The following is an 18,185-nucleotide window of genomic DNA, read 5'->3' as shown; positions in this document are numbered from 1 at the left end:
TAAAAGGAAGTGTTACCAATTATTATAACTCATGGCATTTATTTGACTATAATCAGATGATAACAATAAAATTGTGTTTGGCTCAGTATAATTACTCTTGTGGAATTGGCCAGCAACCCAGCTTAGAATAAGAGTATTCAAGGACAATGGTCAACAATAAAAGCCATCCCTAATATGACTCCCACCAGAAAACTACTGTACACAACAGATGAAAAGACAATGGCAAGTTAACTTAATGACTTCTACATAATGTTATGTTGATGTATGACTCGTTTTACTGTGGATATAGATACTTTGTACCCATTTCCTCCAGCATCTTCGCAAGGTCCTTTGCTGTTGTTCTGGGATTGATTTGCACTGTTCGCACCAAAGTACGTTCATCTCTAGGAGACAGAATGCGTCTCCTTCCCGAGCAGTATGACGGAAGTGTGGTCCCATGGTGTTTATACTTGCGTACTGTTGTTTGTACAGATGAACGTGAAGGTAGGCCTTGAAATACATCCACAGGTACACCTCCAATTGACTCAAATTATGTCAATTAGCCTATCAGAAGCTTCTAAAGCCATGAAATTTATTCTAAAACCATTTCCAAGCTGTTTAAAGGCACAGTCCACTTACACGGAACCCAAACTGGCAATGCTCGTGTGCCATCGTGCATAAATGTATTTTGTCCCCCCACACCAAACGCGATCACGACACGCTGGTTAAAATATCAAAACAAACTCTGAACCAATTATATTCAATTAGGGACAGGTCGAAAAGCATTCAACATTTATGGCAATTTAGCTAACTAGCTTGTACTTGCATGCTAATTTGTCCTATTTATCTTGCTTACTCTTGCTAGTTGATTTGTCCTGGGATATAAACATTGAGTTGTTATTTTACCTGAAATGCACAAGGTCCTCTACTCCGACAATTAATAAAACAGTCAACCGAATCGTTTCTATTCATCTCTCCACCTTCCAGGCTTTTTCATCTTTGAACTTATATGGTGATTGGCATCTAAACTTTCATAGTATTACCACGACGACCGGCAACAAAGTTCCTATTTCAATCACCCACGTGGGTATAACCAATGAGGAGATGGCACGTGGGTACCTGCTTCTATAAACCAATGAGGAGATGGGAGAGGCAGGACTTGCAGCGCGATCTGCGTCAGAAATAGGAATTACTTTTATTTTAACCATTGGCAACGCAGATGCGCGAGCAGTGTGGGTGCAATAATTGAATAACATAGATTCCTAAATTTATTTTGCAACGCTCGCGACACGAGCGGTGTAGGCTGGGTATTAGGCGTTCAACAAGCCATGTGCGACATGCACGCGCAGTTACAAGCCTGCTAGAGGTAGTGGCAGGCGGACGAGCAATATCCACCGTCATAGTACAGATGAAGCCTGATCTGGTATGTGAAGCTAACTGAAGCTGGTTATCTTTATAAAAGACTGAGTAGACCTAGCTTGCTTCATAGTATGCCACTCTGGAGTGGCCCTATAACATGAACTGTCTGTCAGCAGCAGAGGAGACTGTGGGAGGATCTATAGGAGGAAGGGATGATTGTAAAGATTGGAATGGAGTAAATGGAACAGTAACAAACAAATCGAACATATGGAAACCATGTATTCCGATCCTGCCATTACGATTCGCCCCCTCTTCCTAAAGATCCTCCCACCAGCCTCTTCTGGTCTGCAGTGTAGTTGAGTCTCTCACATTACATTGTCTTGAAGTCTATTCCCAGAGCCCTGTACTACATATGTGGTTTGAGGAGTTAGTGAGGTAACTTTGGTCAACTCTGAGTTCAACTTGGGATAACCGGTACCAAGACAGTGGCTCAACTTTTAGCCAGGTACATTTCTATGATAAAAAATCCTTCTGAAATAATCTGCTCCCGGGCAGCTAACTCCATTTCTTGTATTTTTTAAATTTTATTTACGGATAGCCAGGGGCACACTCCAACATTTAGACATCCTTTACAAATGAAGCATGTGTGTTTAGTGAGTCCGCCAGATCAGAGGCAGTAGGGATGACCAGGGATGTTCTGTTGATAAGTGCGTGAATTGGACCATTTTTTAAACTAGTACTTTTGGATGTCAAGGAAAATGCTTCTACACCTGCATTGCTTGCTGTTTGGGGTTTTAGGCTGGGTTTCTGTACAGCACTTTGAGATATCAGCTGATGTACGAAGGGCTATATAAATACATTTGATTTGATTTGAAAATGTATGGAGTAAAAAGTACAATATTTTCTTAAGGAATATAGTGAAGTAAAAGTAAAAGTAGTAAAAAATAATACATAAGTAGTACCTTAATTAAAGTATTTTTACTTAAGTACTTTACACCATTGGAATTAATAAAATTATTATATTGATATGAGTGGGGCAAAATAGTACTTGTGCATTGATAAGCACACCAAAGGACCTCAAACACGTTATTAATGTTAAGTAATAATAAAAAGAAGACAGCACTTCAACAAGCCTATTTCACACCATAGCCTGCTGAATTAGCCAGATAACTTTCATTTTATTTAAATTTAGGCACAAATGAAAATGGGGCACTCACTCGTCCACGGATTGGGGTTTCTGCATTGTCTTAATAAAGAGTTCGGCGTTCGACATGTACGTGCAGTTACAAGTACATACTCCTGCGCAGTAGATGGCGGTATCACACAATTTATTTATTTATTTTTGGAGGTATGATTCTCTTTGTTTGCGAATCAGCACCAGGTCGCCGAAGAAGAAAAACATGCGCTTCCTCTTGGTCCGGAAAGCGTGGAAGTAAATGTATCTTGGTAAATACATGTTAGTTTTCTAGTCACAAAATTATTACGGCAAAATGGTTCGAAAATTGAAATTTCATGAGCAGAAGCTGTTGAAGAAGGTTGACTTTATCAATTGGGAGGTAGACAACAACCTGCACGAGGTGAAAGTATTGCGGAGGTATCACATCGAGAAGAGAGAAGACTACACCAAGTGAGAATGCGGTTTTATGGCCTTTTTCTTTGTCTCCAGCTATATGTAAAATGTGTTTTAAGTTAATAAGTTTAGGTTTTGATGCGGAAGTTATTGTTAATTTGGTATATAGTATAATAAGGGTGACTATTGCTAATTCTAAAATGGCCTACCTACAGGACGCATTCTAGTTTAATTATGATGGCTTCGATATGGGCAAACATCCAACCCTATTATTCCATCTATTGTATTCAAATTTGTTCTATGTGGAGGCATTTTTAGCACATTGACAACCCCTAGAACACTGTCCCTACTCAGCAGCCTCAGTGTGTTTTGATTAGCCACAGTCTGCTAACGTTATATCCATAGGTACAATAAGTTGAGCCGTAACATCAGAGAGCTTGCTCAGAAGATACGTGATCTGGACGAGAAGGATGGCTTCAGAGCCCACAGTACATGTCAACTACTTGAGAAACTGTGAGTATCAGTGTGACTGAATTCGAACCCGGGCCCCTGCGCCCATAGGAAACTGTCTGTCCTCTAAAAGTAATGTGGGTAACACACAGCTACTACAGAGTGATGATGGTGTCTAGCATTTTGCATCTCTTCTTAAAGGTACGGTACTGGGCTGATCCCCACCAAACAGAACCTGGCTCTTACAGAGAAAGTCACCGCCTCTTCATTCTGCAGGTGAATAAACAAACCCATTCCATCTCCCAATAACAATAGTAAGAGTAAAAGTAGATGTTGCATTCTATCCATCGCTTGCAATACCTCTGGCTCAATTCGGTCCTATCTCCATCTCTCTGATTTCCAGGAGGCGGCTACCCACCATAATGGTAAGCTTACGAATGGCTCAGAACCTGAAGACAGCCATCACCTTCATCGAACAGGGACGTATCCTTCACATGGTAACAGTACTAGTGATGTAGCACCTGTGCGCATGCTGTGGCAATGGTGTTTTTTTTACCCTATTGTAAGGATCATAGACTGTTATTCTGTGTTGGATTATCTATGTAGTGCTTTGTGGCCTTGACTGTACCTTAGATGTGCGTGTGGGACCAGAGATTGTCACAGATGCAGCTTTCCTTGTCACTAGGTAAGTGTAGGGTTTTGTCTGACTACTTTTGGTACTTTTCTTCCTTTCTGACATCTTGTCAGCCCCCCAAAATCCTAAATGTTTTATTTCATCAGAAATATGGAAGACTTTGTAACATGGGTTGACTCTTCAAAGATCAAACAGCACGTCATGACCTACAATGATGAGGTGAGAGAGACCACGGTCTAAGATAAGAAGTCTGACAAAGTTCAGTTTGTTTATGTTTGAATAGCTCGAAGGTCCCAGGCATATTTGTTTGGATATAAGATGGTCTAGTCTGATGGTAAATCCTGTTGTACAAATGGGGATTCTGACTGTCTCATTGGTGCCCTTTGTTTTCCAGAGGGATGACTTTGATCTTGTGGTATAGACCTACAGTATTCATCGCCCATGGGAAGGACAAGAGGAATGTGCAGAGGCTTGCATGTGTGTGCATAAGAAGTATGAGCATTTGTATGGGTGAGCCCATGTTTGAACATGGTGTGTTTGAGTGTGTATGGGACTTTTTTTGAGCAGGGAAGGAGTGTTATTTCAACATGTAGTGTTCAACTTTTTATAAACATTAAGATAAATATACATTTCAACAAATCCTTTTACAGTTATGTAACCTTTGAAAACAATATACAACTTTTTTGCCATGGTAAAGGGTTGTTTCACACTTAAGACCATTTGCATATAGATAGAATTGTCATTCAGTGACATTGTAAAAAACTAATTAAAACGGAATAATGTAAACTATTGAGTGTTCAATCCCTTTTATATTCCAACTAATGGGATTATACCTTTACTGTGAATTCAGAAAGCTCTACTTTGCTCACATTACCAACCACAGGGCAGTATCTTTATACAGGTGTTGAAGGATTCTGTGTTTGGTTAATCATGTCACCTGGATTTTAACCTTTTATTTAAAGCATTTTCCATCAATCTGTCCCCTTATTTTTGTCAGATGGTCCAGCACCATCCTCAGACAATTGTTTTATTTTTTTGGTCTAATTCTCATTTCTTGAAAAGGCTTCAAATTAAAATCCAGGTCATTTGACATGATTAACCAAACAGTGCCCTAGGTACGAGACATGACAAAGCTGAAGAAGGCACAGTTCCATCTACTACTTACAAGGTCTCTCCCTAAGGCATCGATGTAGGAACTTAAGCTTTGCTGTTAACAGGAACCACCAATATGGCATCCTATAATTAATAGGTACCAGCAAGTTTAAATGGGAATTCAGACTGTCACCAACTTCAAAGTCCTTATGCCAATCAGATCCACCAGAAACGCATATAGACGATGAGTGTAATGAAGAAGACTGCCCCTGCTGCTATCTTGGCATAGATGGATCGGGTGTTGAGGTACTTGGCGTCGCTGCGGTACTTCTTTGAAAGGCTGGACAGATCGCTGGCTTTGGTGTCGAGAGCTGGAGGGAAAAATATTAATCAAAAATTTGAGGACTAGTGTGACCAATAATAGCGGTATTAGAGTGTATTCGGAAAGTATTCAGACCCCTTGACTTTTTCCACATTGTTACGTTACTGCCTTATTCTAAAATTGATTTTTTTTAAATTCCCCTGTCAATCTACACACAATACCACAATGTCAAAGCAAAAACAGGTTAAATGTTTAAGTATCATATTTAGATAAGTATTCAGACCCTTTACTCTGTACTTTTGTTGCGATTATAGCCTCAGGACTTTTTGGGTATCACGCTACAAGCTTGGTACGCCTGTATTTGGGGAGTTTCTCCCATTCTTCTCTGCAGATCCTCAAGCTCTGTCAGGTTGGATGGGGAGTGTTGCTGCACAGCTATTTTCAGGTCTCTCCAGAGATGTTTGATCGTGTTCAAGTCCAGGCTCTGGCTGTGCCACTCAAGGACATTGAGACTCCCAAAGCCACTCCTGCGTTGTCTTGGCTGTGTGCTTAGGGTTGTTGTCCTGTTGGAAGGTGAAGCTTTGCTCCAGTCTGAGGTCCTGAGTGCTCTAGAGCAGGTTTTCATCAAGGATCTCTATACTTTGCTCCGTTCATCATCCCTGCTACTGAAAAACATCCCCACAGCATGATGATGCTGCCACCACCACGACTCACCGTAGGGATGGTGCCAGGTTTCCTCCAGACGTGACACTTGGCATTCAGGCGCAAGAGTTCCATTGTGGTTTCATCAGACCAGAGAATCTTATTTCTCATGGTCAGAGTCCTTTAGGTGCATTTTGGCAAGCTCCAAGCAAGCTCTCAGGTGCCTTTTACTGAAGAGTGGCTTCCGTCTGGCCACTCTACCATAAAGGTATGATTAGTGGAGTTCTGCAGTGATGGTTGTCCTTCTGGAAGGTTCTCCCATCTCCACAGAGGAACTCCGGAGCTCTGTCAGTGACCATCGTGTTCTTGATCACTTCCCTGACCAAGGCCCTTCTCCCCTGCTCAGTCTGGCCAGGTGGCCTGCTCTAGCAAGTCTTCGTGGTTCCGAACTTCTTCCATTTAAGAATGCTAGAGGCCACTGTGTTCTTGGGGACCTTCAATGTTGTATACATTTTTTGGTACCCTTCCCAGATCTGTGCCTCGACACAATCCTGACAGACCTCACGGCTTGGTTTTTGCTCTGATGTACTGTCAACTGTAGGACCTTTATATAGACAGGTGTGCCTTTCTAAATCCTGTCTAATCAATTAAATTTACCACAGGTGGCCTCCCAAGTTGTAGACAAATCTCAAGGATGAGTAATTGAAACAGGATGCACCTTAGCTCAATTTCAAGTATCATAGCAAAGGGTCTGAATACTTATGCAAATAAGTTATTTCTAAACCTGTTTTCGCTTTGTCATTATGGGGTATTGTGTGTAGATTTAAGATTTGTATTCATTTAATCCATTTTAGAATAAGGTTCTAACTTAACAAAATGTGGAAAAGGGGAAGGGGTCTGAATACTTTCTGAATGCACTGTATGCAAGCTTCAATCTTAAATGGGAGTAAAAAATAAAGAAAATCCCTCGAATGAGTAGGTGTCCAAACTTTTGACCAGTACTGTAGATTTTGGACTGAACCATCCCTTTAAATGAATTAGGTGTATTTTATGTCTATGGCGGGTTTGATGCCAGGGCTATGTATTATACAAGGTATGATGATTACCAGATAAGGCCTCTCCTCGTTGCAGGACCTCTTCAATGTTTGCCACCATGATACGCTGGACGTCCTGCAGTTCTGTGTTGATGCTGCCCAGGTTCCTCCGTGCCCTGCTGTCAATGTAGTTCTTCTTTGTCTTCTGGATGTACACGTCTGAGGAAGGAATATACACAAATAACACACTACGTGTTGGTTTAGGGTGCATCTCAAGTCTAATGTGGCATCCGCTCGTCATTACTTACATCTGCGCTGAATTGAAAAACAAGGGATGGGGAAATGCAATATGGTGGACGTCTACTGGGATTTTCTTTTGCCAGTCTTATCTAGTTGTCTTTTTTACATCAGCTATGATGCACCCTTACTTCAAATATGGTTTGTTTGCCTAGGGTGTCTTGAATTGGATGTTAATGATTGAAAAGAGAAAAGTTCTCACCAAACTCAATGAAAGAGTACGGCCTGGAGACTGTGGGGACTTTCTTTCCATGCTGTTCATTGAATTCTGTTTGGAGGTCTTCCAGGTACCCAAATACCAGTTTCTTGGGAAACACAGCTTCACACAAGGCCAAGTAGCACACGCCATGTTCTATTACATAGCTGGTGAGACGAACACAGATGTGACCCATTAGTGGGAGAAACACTTAATACATTAGTTTCTCAAATAGGCCGATTAAGATTTCTACATACAGCACAGCGGCCGACCAGTCACAGACTAGGGGGTTATTGAGACAGTTTTTCCTGAACACGTAACCAAATCAAATGTTATTGGTCACATACACATGGTTAGCAGATGTGAATGTAGCGAAATGCTTGTGCTTCTAGTTCTGACAGTGCAGTAATAGCTAACAAGTAATCTAACAAATTCACAACAATTACCTTATACACACCTGTAAAGGGATTGAAAAATAATTGGTACATAAATATATGGATGCGCAATGGCCATGCAGCATAGGCAAGATGCAATAGATGGTTTAAAATACAGTATATACACATGAGATAAGTAGTGTAGGATATGTGAACATTATTAAAGTGGTATTAAACCCGAGTTTTGCCTTGTTAGGAATGGAAACTCGGCACCAATGACACAAGACTCCATAGAGCTCATACTTACTGGAAGGACATGACCCCAGCCTCCAGAGTACATCTATTGGGACTCTGGGCATTTAGTTTGCGGCACAGCTGCTTAGCCTGGCTCTGGTAATGTTGCAAGTCTCTTCCTGACTAAACATAGGGAGAGCTAAAGGGTTATGAAATCATTCTTGCAGTTAAAAAAAAAACACTATGTATGATAGAAGTGCCTCTAAAACAAGGCAATATAAGTGTTAGTAGTATTCATCAGAATATTATGTAATTTAGCTAGCTAAATAGTTTGTAAACCGTTAAGTTAGCAAGGCTAGCTAGGAAGAGAATGTGGTTCATTCAAACCTGCTCGTCTTCTTGCATCGATGCAGCAAGCGGCAGACCATCTGCTACTCGAACGATCATTGTCAGTAAAATCATATTGATTGAAACCTCTACAATCCACACTACAGACTGAGTCGTAGGTTTTTGCTGGATGTGTAAAAACTTCAAATAAACTTGGCTGCGCAGCTTCTGCTGTCAAATCTGACGCCCGAGTAGCTCGATGCGGGTGCTGATACCGCGTTCACAATTTCCGACTTGCTGATTCGTTGGAACGCGGCACGTGTGTAACTACAACCAGATAGCAGGTCGAACATTTTAGACTTTTCGGAATTTACTTTTTCGTAGCAGGTTAGGATAATTAACGTGGCAGGTTAGGAGACTTAGGTTAGGGTTAGCTAAAATGCTCTCCTAACCTGCTACGAAAAGTCACTTCTGGTCGTAGCTGTACTCCAGAGATACTTTTGGGGAGATTGGAATCGTATTAATAACTCTTCTGTACGTTGCCCATGCGTCGGCAATGGGCCGCGTAGTGCATTCTGGGACAAGGAGAGCTCTCCTTCAGGGAGTCAATTGGGCGCATACTCAAAAACCCAACATTAGCATACATTTCGTCAACAATAATTACAACATTACAAATATTTTCCGAGATGTGAGATAATTCAATTGTTCTCTATAATATCGTATAGCTTTGGAATCGTGATATGACGTACTTTTTAGGAAAATAGGCAGGTTTCTCGACTCATACACTGACTTCAAGAAGTGTTTGCAATACGATTAGTTTATCAACTGGGTGACGCAGCATGACAACTTGGACACGATTGGTCGACCGACTTCTGGGTGAGGCGTTACGTTTTTCAATTTATGGCGCAATTGGATTCCTATCTTCACATTTCTCCAATATCTCTGTGTCCTCCCTCAAGACACACAACCCCTCAATGCGCGAGGGGTCGTCACTAGTTATCATAGCCACAAATAAACCCCGCCCATTTCTACAATTTATCTTTTTTAAATGTGATTTTAAAGCATACCCTAACCTTAACCACACTGCTAACCGTATGCCTCGCCCTAACCTTCAATTAAGACCAAAAATATAATATTAGGTTTAATACATTTTTAATATGTAGGCCAATTTTACTTTGTGGCTGTGGTAACTAGTGGAATATCTTGTTGTTGCGCCCTGGAATTGGGTCCGACGGCAACTCTGATAGAGAGGCCTGTAGTGGCCAAAGGCCTTTTTAGCATGAGCAGCACCATTGAGTGCTTCCACCACTGTAATGTAGTCAACTGGGTGAGACGTCCAACTTCATTAGCTGAGCCCTCCTGGTGACCCTGTTGGAGTCATGTCCGACCGGGACATGAAGGGATCAGCGAATCGAGAAGAAGAAAATGGACTACTTTAACATGGAGATAGCCTCAATGGCGCTGCCCATGCTCTCACATAAATTACAATGGCACAGATACAAAGACGAGCCCTCTATCTTTATCTATGCTCTAAACTTTCTTCTTATTCTTAGTGTGGTTTTCCAGCTGCCTTTCACAGGTCGGAGTGTGAATTGCACATTTGTTCAAAATTGTACCCTCCAGATTTCACAAAAAAAGGGCAATGGGAAAAAGAAATGGCCCCACCATCTAACTTTACATAAACGCCACTATCCCCAACAAACCCACCACCCTTTCCCACTCTTTTGGCCCTAACAGATCCTCCTGTAGTTCTTCTTCACCAAAATCTCTGACACCCAAAGCTTCTCTGCTGCTGCTATTACCTCATCAATCTTCTTGGATTTTCCGTTCCATTTATGAGGTACAATTAATGACCATGGTTAATTTCCTCACTGCTTCAGCATAACACTTTCTGCACTGCTCGAAAACTGGCAACCTCAAACGGACTCTCTTGACCCACACAGCTCTTTCCACCGAAACTACACTCTCCACCGAAACTAAACACAAGTCAGATGTTTTATGTGAATGTTCTTTCAGCCATAATATTAGAATATAGTTAAGTCTCATGTGGCTCGATTACATTTTTAAAAATGTTCTGGGTAATGTCTGAAAATCATCAAGAAACAACCATTTGTGTCATCAGTTTCACTAATTCTCCAGACCCGACAGTGAGCCAGGCGGATAACATCTCGATTGCTAATGTCTGACGGTGTATTGAGAGATGCAGATGCTGTCCCCGATGCGGGCGCCTGTCGTTTGAAGCCGGTCGAAACTCCAAGAACCAATACAGGCAGAACCATGGACAGATCCTGTAAAAAATGGTAAATGTGCTAATGTTTGTACTTGGAATAACATTGGATATTTGTATTGGTCCAGTCGTTTTGTTTGTTTGTGGATGTTGCCTGGATCGTTGTGCAATGAAACCGTGCTCTATTGCACTATTGCATTTTTTTATTATAGTCGATAGCAAACATTCAGTCTTCGTCAGTTTTTCGATGAAATTCGAGTCAATATTGGTGCCGTTTTTTCAGTTTTCTGTTATTAAATGAAATAGCAATGGATGCTGCCAGCCGCCTGCCTATAAATAAAGCTCAATTGATAGCATCATCGATGCACTGAAATAGCATGATGATAACGCAGCCTACATTTTCATATAGCTTTCTAATGTCATCGCGCTAACTCGGTAGAATACAGTAGAATATCGAAACGTGATGACAGTCCAATCGGTCAGCTGACACCGCAGCTGGACACAGCTCATCAGATCAGTGCGCTCAACCAGAGACCCGTCTGTCCAATAATAATCAGGTCGTCAGGCCAGTCTCCATTCGAGGGCTTATGCTATGAAAATATATCTGCTCTTGACTAACAACCACAATGCCTTAATAGCACACACAGCAAGCTATTATTTGCATACTCTCTCGGTCTACCATGTCAATACTTGGACGGTAAATTGATTGGGTCACGAACGCATAGTCCTAATTGTCACATCCCCCTCATTCGCTGGTGCCCAACAATCTAACCGGTTCGCAGTAGATTGGCACCATTGGCATCGCGAGCACCTTTGAATGGCCTATTGTGTGAGGTGCAGCTGGTACGACCGTGTGTTGTGATTGTAGTTCTCAACTGCGCATCGCAAAACTAGGCAGGCTTAGTGAAAGGCCTTGGCCAGTGCGTTATTCTTAAATATTTATGATTAAAACACCTTTTTAAAAGATTAATGATGGTGGATTGTTCATTTGGGTGGAATGCTTCTAGGCATGTTGCCACTGACACAAGGTCAGATACTCCCTCATCCTTAATATCCTTAAAATCTCCCTCTCCCTATCAAACCAACCTCTCTCCATCCCTTCCTTCCTCTAGGTCAGCCTGTGGTGTGCGTGGGTGAGGAGGAAAGCGGGTAAGGAGATGGGCTGCACCTCGGCCAAGCAGGTGTCGGCAGTGCCAAGTGGTGAGGAGGGCCGCAGTAAAGCCTACAGCAATGGGGACCTTCTTTCCGGTCAGTACACATTCACCTGTACAGGCCTATTCTGGAGGGTTAATGAATGTTTTGAATGTTCAGCCTTGCAGAACGTTCATATGGGACAATATTTTACTGTGTGGCTCATTCGTTAGAACATGGCGCTTACCATGCTAAGGGTTGTGGGTTCAATTCCCGATGGGGCCACTTGTACTTAAAATGTAGGCTTATGCGCAGATGTTTGTAAGTCACTTTGGATAAAAGTGTCGTCCAAATGGAATAAACAGATATGCTTGTGTGGAAAAATAGAATGTTGAATGGTATGTTAGCTTCATTTGTTACATTTCGTACACATTTTGGCAATGTTTTGACAAACTCAGCAAAAAAAAAAGAAATGTCCCTTTTTCAGGAACCTGTCTTTGAAAGATCCTTTGTAAAAATATAAATAACTTCACAGATCTTCATTGTAAAGGGTTTTAACACTGTTTCCCATGCTTGTTCAATGAACCATAAACAATTCATAAACATGCACCTGTGGAACGGTCGTTAAGACACTAACAGCTTACAGACGGTAGGCAATTAAGGTCACAATTATGAAGACTTAGGACACTAAAGAGGCCTTTCTACTGACTCTGAAAAACACCAAAAGAAAAATGCCCAGAGTCCCTTAGGCATGCTGCAAGGAGGCATGAGGACTGCAGATGTGGCCAGGGCAATAAATTGCAATATGAGTACTGTGATACGCCTTAGACAGCACTACAGGGAGACAGGACGAACAGCTGATCGTTCTCGCAGTGGCAGACTACGTGTAACAACCCCTGCACAGGATCGGTACATCCAAACATCACACCTGAGACCAACATAGCATACAGCAGTAAAAGATGACTCAGTAAAACACCTGCTGTTAGGAAACTATCAAATTACAGTACTTTTGTTTTTAGGTCAGTGCCTGTCCGGGTTTTGTTTTGGTCGGTTTGTTTTTACAGGATGGCAGGTACAGGATGGCAACAACAACTGCCCGAGTTACACCAGGAACGCACAATTTTTCTTAGAAGGAATGAGCGTTACACGCCTGTACTCTGGAGCGAGATCGATTTGGAGGTGGAGAGTCCATCATGGTCTGGGGTAGTGTGTCACAGCATCATGGGACTGAGCTTGTTGTCATTGCAGGCCATATCAACACTGTGTATTACAGGGAAGACATCCTCCTCCCTCATGTGGTACCCTTCCCGCAGGCTCATCCTGACATGACCCTCCAGCAATCCCACCAGCCATACTGCTCGTTCTGTGCGTGATTTCCTGCAAGACAGGAATGACAGTGTTCTGCCATGGCCAGCGAAGAACCCGGATCTCAATCCCATTGTGCACATCTGGGACCTGATGGATCGGAGGGTGAGGGCTAGGGCCATTCCACTCAGAAATGTCCGGGAACTTGCAGGTGCCTTGGTGGAAGAGTGGGGTAACATCTCACAGCAAGAATGGGCAAATCTGGTGCAGTCCATGAGGAGGAGATGCACTGCAGTACTTAATGCAGCTGGTGGCCACACCAGATACTGCCCCCCCCCCCTTTGTTCAGGGACACATTATTAAATTTCTATTAGTCACATGTCTGTGGAACTTGTTCAGTTTATGTCTGCTGTTGAATCTTGTTATGTTCATACAAATATTTACACATGTCAAGTTTGCTGAAAATAAACGCAGTTGACGGTGAGAGGATGTTTATTTTTTGCTGAGTTTACAACACACTGAGTACTAGCATACCTACCCACGTGCTTTACTTAAATAGTGGCTGGTGGTGCTGCTAATGGTAGTGCAGCAACCTCAGGGAGTAGTCCGAGAGGAGAGTCATACATCTAAACCATTCGGTCCCAAGCATGCTATCCACAGTTCCAAGACCGTTAACATGTACAGTGGGGCAAAAAAGTATTTAGTCAGCCACCAATTGTGCAAGTTCTCCCATTTAAACAGATGAGAGGCCTGTAATTTTCATCATAGGTACACTTCAACTATGACAGACAAAATCACATTGTAGAATCCAGAAAATCTCATTGTAGGATTTTTAATGAATTTATTTGCAAATTATGGTGGAAAATAAGTATTTGGTCAATAACAAAAGTTTATCTCAATACTTTGTTATATACCCTTTGTTGGCAATGACAGAGGTCAAACGTTTTCTGTAAATCTTCACAAGGTTTTCACACACTGTTGCTGGTATTTTGGCCCATTCCTCCATGCAGATCTCCTCTAGAGAAGTGATGTTTTGGGGCTGTTGCTGGGCAACATTTCAATCGAATGGATCGGGAATATCATGAGTGGCTGCTCTAATTCCAGTCCTGCTCTAATCCGAAGCATGGAGCTGTCAAGTAAAAATGTATCGTCACAAGCAAAAAATAAGTTGATGTCGCTGGTAGTGTTAACAATCGCATAAGAACAGAAATATAAAGGCACTCGCGTGTAGAAAAGTTAGAAAGTCTTTATTGCAACTTGGTTGACCCACCCGTTCTCACCTACACTGCGTTTAGCTTCTGCATCAGGAGTTGGACTGAAAGGGATGTGTTCATTTGTAGTACTAGCGCCACATCCTCCTATAGCTCACTGTTTTAAAAAAAAAACATTTTTACAGACGAGTACAAAAAAGGAGTGGACAAGGTCAAGTATAACAATGGAGAAGAGGACAGACTGAACATCTGCAACCAGGACAGCACGGTGAGAACTGCCAGAATTGTATTTTTTTTAATGAACCCTCAAAAGTTAGTAAGGGAAGTTAGTCAAGGGTAAACCTCTACACCTACATACTGTACACTTACATCACTGGCAGAATAATTTTGTATGATTGCCCCCTGTGTGTTTCAGGAGAAAACTGCCCTGCTCACTAGGGTCCAACGCACAGATGACACAGGATCAAATGGCAATGGGAAGACACAGTGAGTTGAACTAACTATTTTTGTTGTCATCGTGACACAAATGAATGCAGTGGTTGTTGTCCCTTTCCATCCCTGAACTAATGGAGTTGAAATGCAACTAACCATAACCCTTTAGTGTGAATGACTCATTTCTTTCTCCACAGTATCCATTCTTCAGAGAGCCAGCAAGAGTTCTTCAGGATGCTGGATGAGAAGATAGAAAAGGTGAGGAGAGAGAGCCTGGTTCCAGATCTGTTAACTTCAGCATGACAATGACCTTAGGGGTTGGCAAGAGAGCCAAACTGATCTGGGGCAGAGCTGAAATCATGCATGTGTGTGTGTGGGGGGGGTAAGTGTCTGGGGACAACTCCATCTTCTGCTTTGCTTTTTCAGGGGCAGGACTACTGCTCAGAGGAAGAGGATATGACATAGCACTGACGTCCGATATCTGCTCCCCTGAGAGGAAGGATTTGTCCAATGGAGGCTGGTGTCATTTCAGCCATTACAATGAGCCCATCCTCCAATTTCTCCCTCCACTTGCCTCCACTGGATTTTTCCAATGGCATGGACAGACTGTACCACATATACCTTACCTAATGGCCCCTCCTCCTTTTGGACTGGCCCATTTCGTGGAGTGGGAGACACGTTGACCCTCAAGCACCTTTGCTTACCACACAGTCTATCTACAACCGTCTCCCCGTAACAGATGTTTGAGTCCATTGCGACAATGTCCGTCCCCCCACCCCCCAAAAGGAGCAAGGACCACTTCCATGCACCAGGCGTATAATTGTGAACAACTCTCCAAGTCTGTCGCCATGGTTACCATGCACAGGAAGTACAGCAGCTGCTCTAGACTCTGTGACTGTGGTCCGTTAAAAGACACTGGCATTCCAGTCATTTTGAACCCATGGATTGACTAAAGTCACGACCAATAACCATGATGGTATCAGTCTCAAAGAACATTTGTCAACCTTATCTGATTATGATTGGATTATGAACAGTGGAGGTAATGGAGAGCAGAGGAAAATGAATCTGGGAATTATTCCAGGGGTCGTATTCATTGGGCACCAAATGGAAGAAAACGTTCTGAAACAGGGAGGGCCTTCGAATAAGAAGCGGCAGTTGACATTTTCCATAGCAAAATGTTTTTTTCTACAGTGTTCCCTAATGAATGCGATCCAGGTGGCTGAAACATTGAGCATTGCAGATAGAAACACAAATACAGCTGCTGATGCTCCTTATCATTGCATTATATCCTTATCTCTATGTAGTGTATATCTATCTGCAACATTCCAAGCGTGCCACCCCAATGAACACACCCTTGGAGGGGAAACCGGGGTTACTTACTTCCTGCATTCCAAGACACTTTGAATCTTCTTTTCTACAGTATGTTCATATGCGATTCATAGTCTTATCTATGTCTTCTTACTTCACCACGTAGGGTATTCTTGTTTAATTTTAATGCTCAGGGTTGAAGTGTTCTAGTCATTGTCTTTTGTAGGAGAGCCTACCTCTTCATTAGGCTTTGCTGTCCCATTTGTGTACACACACAGTTATTTCCCTAGCACCCTACTGTCACTATCTGTTCTCCTTACCTGTTAATAAGACCATCTCAGTGTTAAAATCTACAGGCAGTATACTGTATTAGGAGCATAGATCATGCAATGGTCTTTGCATTTGTCGTCATGGTCATTTGTCTGTGCTTGTTTTTCATGTTCAAATGTTTTTTATTTTATTATAGTCAAATAAAAAACCAGAAATGTTTTCAGGTCACCGTAATATAATTTGTCCAAGAAAATGGTTGCACATACAGTTCTTGTGGTGTTACTATTACCTAATGATGCAGAGGCACAGCCACGTTTTTTTGTTTTTGTTACTATAGTCTGTATCTGTCAATGTCAAATGATGGCGTAGCAATGATCTAAATGAAGCATCCACGGTTGGTTTAATGCTGCCCTCTACAGTTTAAAAATGCGAAGTAAATGGGTAGCGAGACATCACACAACAAAACGTCGTGTTAGTTATTCTAGCTCGTCTCTCCCAGTGGACTGTACATGTTCTGAGTGGTGCCATTTGGTAGTGGCCTACTGCAGTCTGCTACATTAACCTGTTGCTTAATGGAGGTACTGTATGGATATTTAATTCAATTCCAGACAGCTTTATGTATCCTCTCAGGGGTAATGTCCAACTACATTTCACAGTGTCTTTGATGATCGATTATGTGTCAATTGTCAGATAAGTTAAAACAACAAACCCTCAGGCCCACAGAGACTGTAGCACCTTGTGAAGGCGGTTATGGTCGTCTTAGTATTTCCGTCATATTTCATATTTTCGCAGCCTCAGTGTCTTTATATTTTATGTAGGCTTTTTATTACATTTTTTTAAAAGTACACCTTTATTGAACCAGGTAAGTCAGTTAAAGAACTAATTCTTATTTACAACAACGACCTACCAGAAAGCAAAAGGCTTCCTGCGGCGATGGGAGAAAAAAAATATATATATATATATATATATATATATATATATATATATATAGGACAAAACACACATCACAACAAGAGGGACAACAGTACATAAAGAGAGACCTAAAGACAACAGCATAGCATGGCAGCAACACATGACAACATAGCATGGTAGCAACACAACATTGCAGGAGCGTAACATGGTACAAACATTACTGGGCACAGACAACAGCACAAAGGGAAGAAGGTAGAGACAACAATACTTCACGCAAAGCAGCCACAATTGTCAGTAAGAGTGTCCATGATTGAGTCTTTGAATGAAGAGATTGAGATAACTGTCCAGTTTGAGTGTTTGTTGCAGCTCGTTCCAGTCGCTAGCTGCAGCGAACTGAAAAGACGAGCGACCCAGGGATGTGTGCGATTTGGGGACCTTTAACAGAATGTGATGGGTATACAGAGATTACCAGTTTACAGAAGAGTATAGAGTGCAGTGATGAGCACAACATGTTCACCATCCAGAAGGCGAGGTCAGTACAGGTGCATCAAAGGTGGGACCGAGAGACTGAAAAACAGCTTCTATCTCAAGGCCATCAGACTGTTAAATAGCCATCACTAGCCAGCTACCACCAGGTTACTCAACCCTGCACCTTAGAGGCTGCTGCCCTGTATACATAGACATGGAATCACTTGCCACTTTACAGTTTTTTACAATCTCTTTTTTTTTTTTACAATCTTTTTACAAACACACTAAAAGTGGTACTTGAGGCACACTCAGTGAAACCATTAACTAATGTACCTAAATTCAGACCAAGTCTGCAAAACTGCAAGCACATTATCTGCTTTACACTCAGTTTGCAATTGTAAAACAGAGCTC

At 42.0% G+C, this 18,185-nt stretch overlaps 3 protein-coding genes across 4 annotated transcripts; 2 read left to right on the top strand and 1 right to left on the bottom strand.

Moving 5' to 3' along the window:
• Window positions 1-2,717: 2,717 nt before the first annotated feature.
• imp3 (IMP U3 small nucleolar ribonucleoprotein 3) lies at window positions 2,718-4,775 on the top strand. The gene is given in 7 exon segments (NM_001165082.1): window positions 2,718-2,965; window positions 3,314-3,421; window positions 3,560-3,634; window positions 3,762-3,841; window positions 3,992-4,043; window positions 4,139-4,211; window positions 4,387-4,775. Coding segments are annotated over 7 exon segments (552 nt in total). The 5' UTR covers window positions 2,718-2,828; the 3' UTR covers window positions 4,414-4,775.
• Window positions 4,583-9,369, bottom strand: LOC110530065 (vesicle-trafficking protein SEC22b-B). Its single transcript, XM_021612852.3, has 5 exons — window positions 8,571-9,369; window positions 8,257-8,366; window positions 7,582-7,742; window positions 7,155-7,301; window positions 4,583-5,455 (listed from the first exon to the last, which is right to left on the bottom strand). The coding sequence occupies exons 1-5, from the start codon at window positions 8,643-8,645 to the stop codon at window positions 5,301-5,303; spliced, it is 648 nt and encodes a 215-aa protein (XP_021468527.1). The 5' UTR covers window positions 8,646-9,369; the 3' UTR covers window positions 4,583-5,300.
• On the top strand, window positions 9,078-16,613 carry zgc:55943 (DUF4612 domain-containing protein). Of its 2 annotated transcripts, none has more exons than XM_021612855.3 (7): window positions 9,078-9,386; window positions 10,650-10,810; window positions 11,850-11,985; window positions 14,570-14,652; window positions 14,800-14,870; window positions 15,014-15,074; window positions 15,243-16,613. In XM_021612855.3, the coding sequence occupies exons 2-7, from the start codon at window positions 10,808-10,810 to the stop codon at window positions 15,279-15,281; spliced, it is 393 nt and encodes a 130-aa protein (XP_021468530.3). In that variant the 5' UTR covers window positions 9,078-9,386; window positions 10,650-10,807; the 3' UTR covers window positions 15,282-16,613. The 2 variants fall into 2 exon arrangements, with proteins under 2 accessions (XP_021468530.3, XP_090038028.1); XM_090181902.1 differs by having other exon boundaries at window positions 9,083-10,350.
• The last annotated feature ends 1,572 nt before the right edge of the window (window positions 16,614-18,185 follow it).

The sequence above is a fragment of the Oncorhynchus mykiss genome, chromosome 8 (genome assembly GCF_057628025.1).
Source record: "Oncorhynchus mykiss isolate SJ-2025 chromosome 8, ASM5762802v1, whole genome shotgun sequence".
NCBI classification, from domain to species: Eukaryota; Metazoa; Chordata; class Actinopteri; order Salmoniformes; family Salmonidae; genus Oncorhynchus; species Oncorhynchus mykiss.
The sequence above is the reverse complement of the archived record's forward strand: the minus strand, read 5'-3'. Positions and strand labels throughout refer to the sequence as shown.